Consider the following 14,795-nt stretch of genomic DNA (forward strand, 5'->3'; position numbering starts at 1 on the left):
AAAGGTTACTTTCAATTTCTTGCCTTTGAAGTCTGAAAATAGATGGTATGTAAACAGTTTGAGGTTCAAACAAAATTATAAAGTTGGTGGAAAGGCTTGGTATTGGAGGTGGGTTTCAAAAATAGAAAATTGAGCCTTTTCATGTTTTGGAGTTAGGATGTTGTTTATTTTTGCTGTGAGGCTTTAGATTGTTTTTGCTTTTGGTTTGTTTCAATCTGGCAAAGCGAATCAGCCCGAACAGTTAAATAAAGCCAGTTAAATTTGCTAGCAATATCCCTTTGAGCTTTATAGAACTTTACAAATAAGCCAGGGAGAAAAAAAATGGAGAACATGTCAATCAAGAATGTAGACAGTGATCACATGACAGTATTTATTGGTTTGAAAAGAAGGTTTAGTTTCACACAGCATGGAACAGGTCCTTTGGCCTAATTGACCATGCCAACCAAGATGCCCCATGTAAGCTAGTCTAATTTGCCTGCATTTTGCCCATAACCCTCTCAACCTTTCATATCCGTGAATTTGTCCAAATGTATTTTAAATGTTGTTATTCCACCTATCTCAATTAATTTCTCTGGCAGCTCGTTTCAAAAATCCATCTCTCTTTATGTGAAAAAGTTCCCCCTTATGTTCCTATTAAATCTTCCCCCTCTCATGACTTTATGTACGTCAATAATTTCACTCCATAACCTCCTGCATTCCAACAAATAATATCCTTGCTTGCCCAATCTCTCCTTATAGCTGAGGCCCTCGAGTCTGTGGACATCCTCTTAAATCTTCTCTGTACTCTTTGCAGCTTAATTACATCTTTCCTCATGCAGGGTAACAAAAACTGAACAACATACCTTGTGCAGCTATCCCAACATCTTGTACAGCTGTAACATAACGTCCGAACTTCTGTACTCAATTCCCTGACGGATGAAGCCCAAAGTGCCTAATGCCTTCTTCACCATCACCACTATTTACCTGTGATGCACTTTCAGGGAACTTTGTATGTGTACTCCTAGATCCCTCTGCTCTACAAAAATCCTCAAGGCCCTACTGTTCATTGTGAAGGTCCTGCCCTCGTTTAACTTTCAAAACCACACTTATCTGAATTAAACTTCATTCGCCATTCCTTGGCCCACTTGCCCAGCTGATCAAGATCTCACTGTTATTCTTGATATTCATCTGTACTGTCTATGATACTTCCTATTTTAGTGTCATCTGCAAACAAACTCATCATGCTTCGTACATTCTCCCTCAAATCGTTGATATAGATGACAAACAGCAATGGGCCCCAGCTAGTGATGTACTTTATGAGGTACACCACTAGTCACTCACCTCCAGTCTGAAAAAAACAACCTTCCAGCAAAACCCTCTGCTTCCTACCATGAAGTTAATTATTTATCCAGCTATGTATCCACATGGATCCCATGTGATCTTACCTTCTACAGCAGCCTCCCATGTGGAACCTTACTGAAGGGCGGCACGGTGGCGCTGCAAGGATTTGCTGCCTTACAGCGCTTGCAGCACCAGAGACCCGGGTTTGATCCTGACTACAGGTGCTGTCTGTACGGAGTTTGTACGTTCTCCCGGTAACCGCGTGGGTTTTCTCCCTCGTGTGTAGGATAGTGTTAATGTGCAGGGATCGCTGGTCGATGCGGACTCGGTGTGCCGAAGGTCCTGTTTCTGTGCTGTTTCTCTAACAACTAAAAACTAAAGTCCATGGAGACTATGTCTATGACCCAGCCTTCATCAGCCACCTTGGTTACTAATTTAAAAAACTCAATCAAATTCATAAGATGCAATAGTACCTGTACGGGCTATCCTCATGACATCCCCATTACCTGGTCCCTAATCTTCATGATGGTAAAAACAGAGGCGAATTATTAATTGAGGACCTTGCCTATCTTCTGCAGCTTCACCACATTGGTTTTTCAGAGACCCTATGAGTAAATTGTGTTACCCATTTTTCCTTAATATACTTACAAAATCTCTTTGGATTCTCCTTCATCTTAAAAGCCAGAGCACTCCCACAATCCCTATTTGCCATTTTCCTTCTTAAGTATTCTCCTCAATCTCCTATACTCCACAAAGAATACATTTGATCCCGGTTGTCTAAGCCTGACTAAAGCCTTTTTTTTTTCTTGAGCAGCACCTCAATTTCTCTTGTCATCCAGGGTTCCTTACTCCTACCTGCCTTGTCCTTCGTACTTTATTAGAAAAATACATACCCGGATCTCAAAATATCATTCTAAAAGCATCCCACTTTCTGGATGTCCCTTTACCCGCAAACAGCCTGTTCCAATCATCTTTTGCAAGCTCCTGTCTAATACCATCAAAGTTGGCCTTGTCCCAGTTTCAAACATCAACTTGTGTTAAACACCAACTCTGTCCTTACCCATAACTATTTTAAAGGTAAAGACATTCTTAAAAGCAGTCCAGAAAAATGAAATCTAGTTCAATCAGCTCATAGCTAATGTAAAGATATTTGAAACACGAAAGGAGAGCAAGGAAATGTAGAAACATTGAAAAGCTGAAACAGAGTGAATAGAACACACCAGCAAAAATGTGGAGGGAGGAGAAGACTCTCGAGATTTGAATTTAATAACCCCTTTGGAAGACTAGAAGGTTGCATGATACCTAAAGGAATTGGGTTGACTGCCTAAAATGACTACATAAACAGAGACTAAAAGAGTTGTATGCTTTAGAGGTGTGTTTGGTTGGGAGTAGATAGATACAAATGATTTTTGTGAACTGGTGGTTTTAACATTTGCAGCTGTGACACTTACTATGGTATGATGTATAGACACCTTATCTAGGTAGATTGGTGAACCATAATTTCGGAACCACACAAACTACAATGCACATCAGACATCACGCTTGCGGCAGGGTGGACATTTTTGGCACAATGACAAATCAATCTACAATAGGGTTTCCAGCAAAAGCAAAAAAACACTGAGTGTGAGAAGGGTAGCCGAGATTAAAGCAAATAGATGCAATTACAGATGTTTGTTGCTCTGGAGAATAGTCATCACATTTAGTGGACAGTGTAGAGACTTGTGTGATTGCAGCTGAAAATAAGCGGATCCTAGAAATACAGGAGAAATTGAGGTAAAAATACATTTCACAAATTTCTGAACTATGATGTGGAGCCTCACAATGAGAGATATGAGAAAAATATATGGGTGTACATTTTATCAACATAGGGCTCGATACAGTAAATTGACATTAATCTCATGTTTTCTCACTTTATTTAATAACGTCATTTCAATCCATGCTGAGATGTTGTCTAGATATTTTTGGTTGCAGGTAATAGCTATATTAAAAGGAATTAAGGATTTTTTTCTGTCATGGTTGTTGATTACCTCATATTTATCTACCTTTTGTTGGCTGGTATGAATCTCTCCTCACTTGAACCTCTTTTTCATTGTGTTCACCTGAGGTATACATTAGCATTTAAACCTCTGAGTTTCCAAGTACATGATTATATTGTGTTAAGATTTTCTTTTCCTTCGGACATCAATAACTGACCAGGTAATATTTATCACACACTCGCTAGCAGCCTGTAGGCACTTAGGATAGCACTTAGTGTCAACTATATCTTGAGAAACTTGGATTGTTCAAATTTCGTTCAAACCTCTGTTTGTTTGAATGGCAATAAAGGCAATTTGTATTGTATTTTGTATTTGTATGCAGGATAGGTTGTCTCAGGTTGACAAAATTCTATCCTGAAGGGCAACTGGTAAATCGAATATCACTGCACCTTAATTGGTACATGTTACAATAAAAGACCTTTGAACCGTAAACTAGTGGAACTAATGTAAGAGTGCGGCATCTTTCATGGTTTTGTCCTGCGTATTATTATGGCTGGATGTAAACATGTGACCCTTTGTGTTGCAAGTTGATCACCTCATTTTCAACTACAGGGGATCCCCGATTTACGATGCTTCAACTTACGATATTTTAACTTTATGATGGTGCAACGCTCGGCAATGGCTGCGAGCCGCCACTCACTTCCGGTCACATGATCAAATTGTATTAAATGCGTTTTCGACATGATATTTTCGATTTACGATGGGCTTATCGGAACGTAACCCTATTGTAGGTCGAGGAGCAGCGGTATGTGTTCATATGTTATTTACAGAAGATAATCCTCGGTAGATCTCCTTTCTGCTATGGAAGTAAAATGATCAGAAACTTTACTGGAAGTATGTGGTAGAATTGAATATAGAGTTTTTCTTGATTCTTGGACAATCTTATTGGACATTTACAGAGATGAAGATAGACCAAAAACTGAAATTTCTGATAAAATTCTGAAATTAGGTTTATTTATTAACTAATGACTTAAAATTAAATAATTCTGAATGTACAACAGGTTAATTCAAAATCCATTTTTAAAGATGAGAGTGGTATGGGGGAAGGTGATTCCATTTTTGTAACTTGGAAAAAAATATTCACTGTATAAAGCTGCATATGAATGTCTGCACTCTAATGTTTTGGCGGTTTCCTTTCCTCATACAAACTCATTGAGCTCTAAGATCTTAATCATGTTAGTTGAAGTTTCAGCCTCATCCATGAATCTGCAAGTTACATGCAACTTTGTTGGTTTCACAAGTCTAAAATCCGTGCTGTAGTCCTGACAGGCTTGTGTTTACCACTGCAATGTCACATCACTTTAAGGTGATCAGTTACCTATAATTTAGTATTAATTGAGTTGCTTTTGGTATTCCCCCTCCCCTTTAAATGTGATACCTACCACATAGAGTCCAACCTAACAACCTATAGAAAATGTTAGCCATAGCAAAGACTCTTCCAATGTTCCACATCAAATATATCAAAACATTTTGAGTTCATATATTGGTGTTCAATGAATCATTGGTAAATCTGATTTAATATTGCATGTGTTATTTCTTATGTTTTTTTTTAATGGTCTTTTCAGAAGCATGTGAAAGTATGGCTCACCTAGAGAGGTCAGAGAGGGGAAACAGGAACCAAGGATTCTGGCGGAAGAGATACCCACGTTGGAGTGGACAGGATCGCCATGGGAACACTGAATTGCAAAGGTATGTTTTCATGACTTTGGTAAAGGTCATTAGGAAGACAAAGTCAGTTTTCCTTGTAAACTCTGTTCCATTTGTCTCTTTTAGCTGGAAATTATTCCATGTACTTGTATTATTATCTAGCTATTCTTTTGCATAGTGTTTATAGTTTTACAAATCTAAAGTTTGATATATTGTCAGAAATAAAGATGAGTAAGCTGGTGTTACTGTGTTGTCTAGCTTCTGCTAAACATAGATATTCTGTCTGTTCCACTTTTTAAAACAAAAGCTGCAATCCCAGAATTAACATAAAAACTTGAAAGAACACATGCAGCTTTAATTAATGTTTAATTAAATGAGAAATCAACAGAAGATTTTTATTAACCTTATTAATATATTTATTATTATGTGCTATCTGTCCAATCTCTTTAATCCTCTTCAATATGTCGCTGCACACCATTCTTTATGGTCCCTGAAGTTGACTCCATTGACCATTGGGGGTTATGGGGAGAAGGCAGGATAATGGGGTTAGGAAGGAGAGATTGATCAGCCATGATTGAATGCCGTAGTAGACTTGATGGGCTGAATGGCCTAATTCTGCTCCTATCACTTATGACCTTATGAGCATGTAACTATAATGCGACCTATGCCATCTTAAGTTCCTTTTCCTGGCAGTCCTTATCTCATTCTGCTCCTGTCCCACCCTTAGCCCCTCTTTCACCATCATCCTCATCAACGTTTATTTTGTCAGAAAATCTTCAAAAAAAGCAGAAAACAAACGTCAAGGCAAGTTGTCAACAACAGGAAATACTTCTCTTGCACCAGTGCATTTTCATTAATGCACCAGTATCGCCTTCAACCTTGAATGGGTGGCAAAGTGTCATCCTATGAGAACACAACAGTTCTTTCTTTGGACTGAAGTGAATCTGCAGTGAGTGAATGTGTTTTGGAGCTTATTTTCTTGAGCATAATGACCCTGGCTGGTTCATGTTTATTTTTTTCTCATGCTAATCTGATTCTCAGAATCTTTAAAATAATTGAATTTATTAAATTCTGAGGAGTTTAAAATATATGATTTATATATTTTCTACTTGCTCAGCTTGTTTTAAAGCCTGGCCCTGGACTCAGCCGCTTAATCCACCATATGGAAGTAATAAAAAAAATAGTTGCAGGATCACTTTCTCTTCTGCAAAGAAAAAGAACTAATAAGAATTTTCACTCATGCAGATTTTTTCTTTGCAGCTTAATAGAACGTTCAACATTTGCATGTATTATCTTCAGATATACCAATTGGCACAACTCCAAGCCTTAGTTACCAAGCAGATATGAATAAGAAATGATCAGTGTACTTTGAATGAAGATTGGCATAATTTAGATCTCTTTGGATACCTCAAAATACCTTCAGTAGAAAGTAATTGTTGTAATAAAAACATTTTTACTTCTGAAATTGTGAAAAAAATCCACGTTTGTATTGTTTGTGTTATTTTATATTCTATTAGAGAATACAGATGAAACATCTGGCCTTTCTAAATTATGCGCTCAACAATGGAGTGGCAGGAATTACTCCACCTTATGAATTAAAATGGAAATGTCAACACTGAAGAGTGCAGAAAGGATTCATGAAGATGTTGCCAGCTCTTGAGGGGCTGAGCTGTAGGGCGAGTTTGCACTTGCTTAGCATTTTCACTCCTTGGAGCACAAGTAGCTTTGGGTTGATCTTATAGGGGTGTGTAAAATTGTGAGGGGAATAGATAGGGTGAATGCACAGTCTTATACCCAGGGTTGGTGATTTAAAAACAAGAGGACATATGTTTAAGGTGAGAAGTGCAAGAGTCAATACAAACCTAAGGAGCAACTTTATCACTCAGAGGGTAATGGGTATATGGGACAAGCTGCCAGAGGAGGTAGTTGAGGCTGGTACCACAATAGGATTTAAAGGACATTTAGACAGGTACATTGATGGGAAAGGTTTAGAGGGATGCGGGCAAATGGGGCATCTTGGTTGGCATGAATGAGTTGGGCCGAGGGACCCTCCTTCTGTACTGTATGATTCTATGACTGAAGTCACAAAGTCTGTATATTTTCTGGCTTAGCACTTTCATTGCTGTTAGAGATCAATATGTTCTGTCCGATGTACATCTATCACATACCAATATCATTTTGCTAGGTATCAAACAATTTTCTAGCAATTAGAAAGAACAGATGTTTCATTGTGGGTCCTCCCTGGAGTCTGAAATGCAGGGGAAATTTACTGATAGTAAGTTTTACACCTCATCAATTATCTGATTCTCTACAGGAAACATCTGAGCAATGTGACTTTACTCTATGCAAACCCCTGATAATTTCAAATAACTCTGCTACCTTTAATGTTCACTCTCCAGGTTAAAACATCTAAGCTTCTTTAAGTTCTTCAAATAAATAGTTACATTATACCTGGTGCCGTTCTAATAAATCTTTTCTGCATGCTTCGATCCATGCTGAAATGTGGTGCCCAGAATTGGATATAGTGCTCCAATTAGGACTTAACAAGTTTTTATTAAGGTTTAAGACCCGGTTTCTACGACATGCCTTGTGTTTTCTCAATTAGTTCATGGTTTGCTGAATCCTGTAAAATGGCTCATTTATTTCACACAGTTTGTAGATTTAATATGTACACAGATTTTTCAATTTAGAAAGGTTTTATCACGGATGACCTGAGTAATGCGTCCAGATTCTGGCAATCTGTTCTGGTTGTTATATCATATCCTAAATAATGTCCAATGAGCTTTGCAACTGAATACATTTTGAATTATTAGCATATAATGGCTTTTGTTTTGTTTTCATAAGTACTCAAAGTGATTGCCTACTACTTAGGTGTAACACCTAAGAGCAATTTCTGGAGGTGAAAATGCAGTCTGGTTGCATGGTTTTATAAAGCTTTTAGCTTATTGTAAACCAAAACTCATGACTAGAGCCAGGATTTTGCCATAAATGCCATGTGCCTTTTCATGCCCCTTTTCATGATTTCACCAGGATAATGCCTTTTTCATGATCGAGTGCCTAAATCAGCCTTTTTTTGATGTTTTGCTAAAAGGTCGTGCTATTTTCTCTGGTTGTACCGTGATTACAATGACGTTTCCATGTTAACACGTTAATATTAATAAGTTATTATTAATGTGTTAACATGGTATAACTTACAAGAAATTTTCCACCACCGGGGCGAAACCAGGGGCGCCACCGTCGGTCGTTCATTCGTTCGTGCCACTGTCTGCTGGTTCTGTCTTTGCCAAGATCTATTTAAGAAAGAACTGCAGATGCTGGAAAAATTGAAGGTAGACAAAACATGCTGGAGAAACTCAGCGGGTGAGGCAACATCTATGGAGAGAAGGAATAGGCGACGTTTCGGGTCTAGACCCTTCTTCAGACTGATGGGGGGGGGCGGATAAAGAAAGGAAGAGGCAGAGACAGGGCTAGAAGGTGAGCTGGGAAGGGGAGGGGGAGGAGGGAGAAGACAAGAGCTATCTAAAATTAGGGAAGTCAATGTTGATACCGCTGGCATGTAGTCCACCCAAGTGAAATACCAAAGCTTGTCTCCTCACTACATTTACTGTTGGCTCCAGTCGCAAATCTGAGTTTTCGAGTGATCTGTGCAAGGCATTCATTGATGCTGAAATTCCACTGTGGAAATTGGAAAACAAATCTCTCAGAAGTTTTTTAGAGAAATAGACAGAGGAACATATACCAAGCGAGTCATCATTACAGAAAAATTATGTTGACAGCAACTTCAACATTGTTGTGAAGAAAACTAGAGATTAAGTTGCGTGCAACAAAATATGGATCTCAATAGACGAGACAACCGATGTTGTGGGGAGATATGTTTCCAATGTGGTCATCGGTACACTGGAGGCAGGTCAACCATCAAAGGAGTATTTGTTGACATCGGAAGTATTGGAGAAGTCACACAGCTCAACTATTGCTCAGTTGTTTACATCTTCACTTGCTATACTTTGTCCAGAAGGTATAAAATATGTGAATGTTCTTCTGTTTGTGAGGGATGCAGCTCCGTACATGAGAAAAGCTGCTCGTGCTCTTAAAGTTTTATTCCCCAAAATGTTGCATTTGACATGCTTAGCTCAAGGACATCATAGAATTGCGAAGCACATACGCAGCTTGTTTCCAAATGTCGATCGCCTAGTTTCCAATGTCAAGAAAATCTTCCTCAACGCACTGTCACGTGTGCAGTTGTTCAAGGAAATGGCATCCGTGATCCTGCTACATCCTCAGCCCGTTTTGACTAGATGGGGGTACATGGCTCTCTGCTGTACTCTACTATGCTGCAAAATTTGAAAAGATAAAATAAATTGCCAACTGTTTTGAAGAAGAATCTGCTGCAGTCAGGGTCGTCAGTGAAATCATGCAGAAAAAGTCCCTCCACCGTGATCTTGTGTTTATTGCTTCCAATTTTGCAAACTTCCCACAAGCTATCACTTCCCTTGAGAAACGTGATGAAACATTAGTGAATAACTTGCAGGTTTTCCACAAAGTAACTGACAATATTCGTAAAGTTCCTGGCGATGTAGGTAAAGACATACATAGAAAATGTGAGTGATTTTAGCTAACAAAGATCTTGAAGAAATACAAAAGACAGCTAAAGAAGTCAAAGGTAGTTGCAATGCGCAAGATATCAACATGAATATAGAGTCTGTAGCTTGTTTCGGGTAAGCACTAGTGACCTCAGCTGAGGTAGAAAGAGTTTTTCACAACTGAAGCATATTCTGTCTGACAGGCGGCATAGTTTAACACCAGATAATTTGAAAAAAATGCTAGTAATTATGTGCAACCAGGCAACTTTGGTCATTTAATGTAGTATACCTTTATATTATCATTTGTAACCATATTTTGGTGGTGGAAATACATGCCTTTTTAAGCGTTTTTTTGTTAATAAATGCCTTTTTCATGCCTGTAATTTTATTCTGCCATTTTGCCTGCCTATTTCATTTTTTTTTAGTGCCTATTCATCCTGGCTCTACTCATGACTATGTTTCTCATGTTAATATTTCCAAGGTGTATTGGTCATTTCAAGAAGATGTCTAACTTCTTGAAGTCCTTTCCATTTTACTGGCACAGCAAATATGTGAGGCCTAATAGTAAGAGCAGCATCTGTATCAATAAAACTCTCAACTACATATTTTCACAGTATTGCAGTTACTGTCTGCCCTGTAGTGCCCAGAGTGGGGTTCTGAGCATGTTCTATGGTCACAGTCTATGGTAATTCAGGGCAACCATGCATGTAATGAAACCTATCTTGCTTTAATACTCCACAGAGGGAAGGTAGTGATAAGGTCAATTCTATACTTCATTTTTTCACGCTTGAGTAAAATAATTTGTCTCTATGGTATTGACTTCTCATTTTCAGGAACATTTATTTCTCTTCGATCTTCAATACACATCAAAATGTGCAGAAGTGGAATGTGCAAAAATCATACACGGATTGGAAGTATAAGAATAAATTAGCAAATTATAATTGAATTATAGTTGATTCCAATTAAACTAACACTAAAGCATGATTAAGCTTATAAATACTTGAACTTTGAGCCTAATGTAGTTTTTAAACCTAACTGTTCTCATTTAATATAAAATAGCTCATTGTTCAAAAACAGTATTTATTTTATGACCTCTTTTATGGGCAATAGCCATTTACAAAAGCATATTTATATTTTGCAATTAAATTTTATATTGCAAGATTTTACCTTGTAGCTGATGATGACACACGTTGCTTCAGTTCATCAGCACAGTGATGCAAGTTGGATGAGGGATTAATGTTTGATGAATTGCCAATGTCTAAGGATAGCAATGTACTATCAAAATGTACGTAATGCTTTTATGTGACATTCATTTACTCCCTAATTATTGGAAGGCTAGTTTATTTTTTGAATGGAACAGAGGAAGCCATTTAGCTCCTCTCAGATCTATTCAATCATTTGATAAGATCATGATGGATATATTTTTCACATCAGTGTTTCCCCGTATTTTTTCATTAGTTTGTTTAATGAAATTATATCAATCTCGATTTACTACTGATTATGTGTATCATATCTTGTACTTACTTAGAACAGTACAGCATAAGAAGGGTTTCGGCCCGAAACGTTGCCTATTTCCTTCGCTCCTAGATGCTGCTGCACCCGCTGAGTTTCTCCAGCATTTTTGCGTACCTTCGATTTTCCAGCATCTGCAGTTCCTTCTTAAACAGCATAAGAATAACCCCTTCGGCCCAAAAATGTTGTGCCGAACATGATGTCAAGACCATCTCTTATCTAACTGCTCTTAGTACATGTCCCTCCATTCCCTACATATTAATATGCTCATCCAAAAGCCTTTTAAATGCCACTACTTGTGGAAGCACTTCCGGTTCATTGCTCAAAAACTGACTACGTGCTAAGACCTAGACCTAATTAATAGAAGTAGTAGTTACCTTGTTGGTGGGAATGACTCAAAATCTCTATTCGCGTAACTCTAAAATAAAATGCACCTTAGATCTTGAAAACTCAGCTTGTAATAAAATGTGAATGAGCTTTTGGACAGGACTATAATCAACAATACATATAGATAGATCATGTTTCTGTATCAGTGCCACAACTATTTATTGGAAACACCATAATACCGTTTAAATTCTAACTACTATTTTGAAAGTGTTCTTTATTGTTGGTTGGCGTATAGTGTATCAGGTGAAGGATTATGTCCATTTATGGGTACTGCACCCAATGGAGGATGTTAACGCTTTGATTCAATGTTCAATGTGCACCTGGTCAAAAAATGGCGTTCCTTTTACCTACTGAGAGAATTTACCTTTACTATCTTGTCCGTCTCCCCATGCCTATTCTAAGGTGGCACTGGGCGAATAATACTCAAGTCATCCACTGTCCTGAGAAAGCAAATGTTGATGCCCAGTTCATCATCACAGATAGCTTCACTCAAGCTAACTTCAGGAAGGTATTTCCCAAATACCATCAGCATGCTTTCTTCCCGCACTCACAATCACTGCTGCACCACCATTAAATATATTTATGGCTCCATTTAGGTCACCTTCATTTGGGTCAGTTTGATCATCTGTGCTTCTCATGCTGGTGTACAGAGATTGAAGTATGAGCCACCAATCAAAAGAGTAATACAGCAGTGTGCTGAGAAGATGGTGGGTCAGGACTATTTTGAGTCAATGGACTGGAACATGTTCAAGATCACTTCATCCAGCCTGAATGAGCATACCTCAGTCATCAGCGGTTTCAGCAAAACATATCGAATCAGGTTTATCATCATTTGCGCACAAACAGTGAGGCACAGGTTCAATGAAAATCTTGCTTTCAGAATGGACATAGACAACAAACAAAATATAAATTATACAAGATAGTCTGTACCTTATGCACGACTGTCGCAATGAAATGCTGTCTTCTTGAGGCCAGACTGAGTTCACCACTCTCGACACCCCTTGCATCCCTGAGCATTGGAATTGTCCAGTCAGGTCAAGTTTATCATATGCAGGAGTACAGTGAGGTACAGGTACTATGAAAATCTTGTTTGCATCAGATCACAGGCAAATAGACTCGGGTAACACAAATTACACATAAATTCTGTAAGACAGTGTTAAGGAAAACAATACAAAAATAAGATATTAGTGGAAAATACAATTAGAAAACAAGTTAATGATAAAGCAGATGACAGTTGGTTTGAATTGGTCATACAATTCCTCCAGCCTGAACAAGATTGGAGTCCTCCAGGGGTGTGTGTTCAGTCCCTTGCTCAACTCACTGTAGTGGTGTTCATTTGAGTGTAATTGGTGCCTCATAGCTGTGGATATTGGCAAGGCGAGAACATTGATATTGGCAATCCTGCCACTGAATATGGAACATTTTTCAGAGATAGCATTGTTAGTATTTTTCAAGTGCCTTGAAGGCCTGGCAACAATAATCCATGTCTCAGAAACATTAGGATGGCAGGAATCACTGATACACTGCAATCATGAGTTTTGTGCAGATTTTGAGGTCTTAATTACCAAAATTCTTTTTGTCAATCGACCAAAGTCTGCATTGCCCATTTGAAGGCTAGTTTCAACATTGATGTCTGTTTTTGCCGAGAGCTAGCTCCTGCAATATAGGAAATGCTCCATATTTTCCAGAACTCACCATGAACCTTTATTATTGGAGTGCAGCGCGAAATCAAATGATGACATACAATCATATGCTTAGTTGTTTTTTCATATCTTTCATTAGTTCTGTCATTGTCGAAAGGCAGCATTATTACATAAAACAAGATCTTTGGATCTGGAACAGCTCTGTTGGAAGATTGCAACCTTCACGTGGTCCGTCCTGTTTGGACAAATGCAAACAACCCAGCGTGTACAATCAAATAAGATCAAATAGAACAAGGTGTCCTCCAACTTTAGGTTGCACACGCCATACGCAAGAAGAAGAAGAACAGCACTGTCAGCTAGATCTCTAGTGGTTGCATGCCAAAGCATTCACTTCACCTCAAGGATCAGTATTAAGTAACAAGGCTTGATTGTTTTTGATTTACTTTTAGGAAATTAGATAATTCTTTGTGTATGTTTAATTACTTTGCTTTCTATCCTTACTTTCTCCACTTTAAGAAGTTCATATATTATGTGCATTCCACAAGGTTTTAATGAGATTTCATTTTCTATTCTAATTTTTCATCCTGGGTAAGCCCAAAGATACTCTTGCGTTCAACAATCCAACCTGATGACATTAAGGTTTAGAGAATTTAGTTCTATTTGTGCACATAAAGTTGATACTAGTATTTATTTTCAAATTTCTTTCATTCTCAAGATCAGACCATTCCTGGTAAGGCGACACCCTAAATGTTATTGTGAAAATGGTGTTGAACCACTTTCCGAACCACCTGCAATCTTTCTGATGCACTGATTTTTTCCAGTGTTGTTGGTTAACAAATTCCAAGATTTAAACCCAGCAATGATGAATCAATGGCATTATGTTTTCAAGTCAGGATGGTATGCGACTTGGAGGAGAACGTTGATGCTGATGTCGTGCACTTGAACCCTTTATTCTCCTAGGTGTTTCAGATCATGAAATTGAAAGTGCTGTCAGAGTAGACTAGGTGAGTAACTGGTGTGCATTTTGTAAATGGTATTCACTGTAGCCATTGTGTGCTGGTGGTAGATGGGGTGCCAATCGAGTGCTTTGCTTTGCCAAGTGTCAAACTGTTTCAGTGCTGTTGAAGCTGCAATCATGCATGCAAGTAGAGAGTATGCAGTCACGCTCCCGATTGTGCATTTCTTGCACTACCACAGCCTTGTTTACTAATTGTGTATCTTTGCACTTTTTTTTTCACAGTCTTTTGGTGGCATTTTTGTAGAATTTTTGTTTATGTGCATTGCCTGAGTCTATCTGTATGCCCGTGATACTGCTGCAAACAAGATTTTTATTATACCTGTTCCTGAATGTACTTGTGCATATTACAGTGAACTCGATTTGACTTGACTTGATGTGCCTTGTAGATTGTGGGAAGACTTTGAGGTATTAGGAGGAGCGTTGCATATTGCATGACACATAACCTTTGGCTTGGAGTTACGGCTACAATATTTTTGTGGAGTTTATGTAGCATATCAGTAGAGTTTTTGGTTCATGGTGATCCCCAGAATGTTATTGGTGGGGAACTTGGTGATCATAATGTCATTGAATATTGAAGGGAGGAGATTATATTCTCAACATTGAAGATGGCCATTACCTAGCACTTCTGTGATGTAAATATTATGTGCAAGAG

The 14,795-nt window shown here is 38.2% G+C and overlaps 1 protein-coding gene across 3 annotated transcripts in view; it reads left to right on the top strand.

The window, feature by feature from the left end:
* Nucleotides 1-14,795, top strand: part of ccser2 (coiled-coil serine rich protein 2) — a 350,893-nt gene that overhangs the window by 110,584 nt on the left and 225,514 nt on the right. For all 3 annotated transcript variants that reach the window (XM_033012715.1, XM_033012716.1, XM_033012717.1), the window contains exon 6: nucleotides 4,922-5,045. In XM_033012715.1, the coding sequence (XP_032868606.1) occupies nucleotides 4,922-5,045 (124 nt within the window). The remainder of the gene's footprint in view (nucleotides 1-4,921; nucleotides 5,046-14,795) is intronic.

The sequence above is a fragment of the Amblyraja radiata genome, chromosome 37, assembly GCF_010909765.2.
Source record: "Amblyraja radiata isolate CabotCenter1 chromosome 37, sAmbRad1.1.pri, whole genome shotgun sequence".
In the NCBI taxonomy this organism is placed as follows: Eukaryota; Metazoa; Chordata; class Chondrichthyes; order Rajiformes; family Rajidae; genus Amblyraja; species Amblyraja radiata.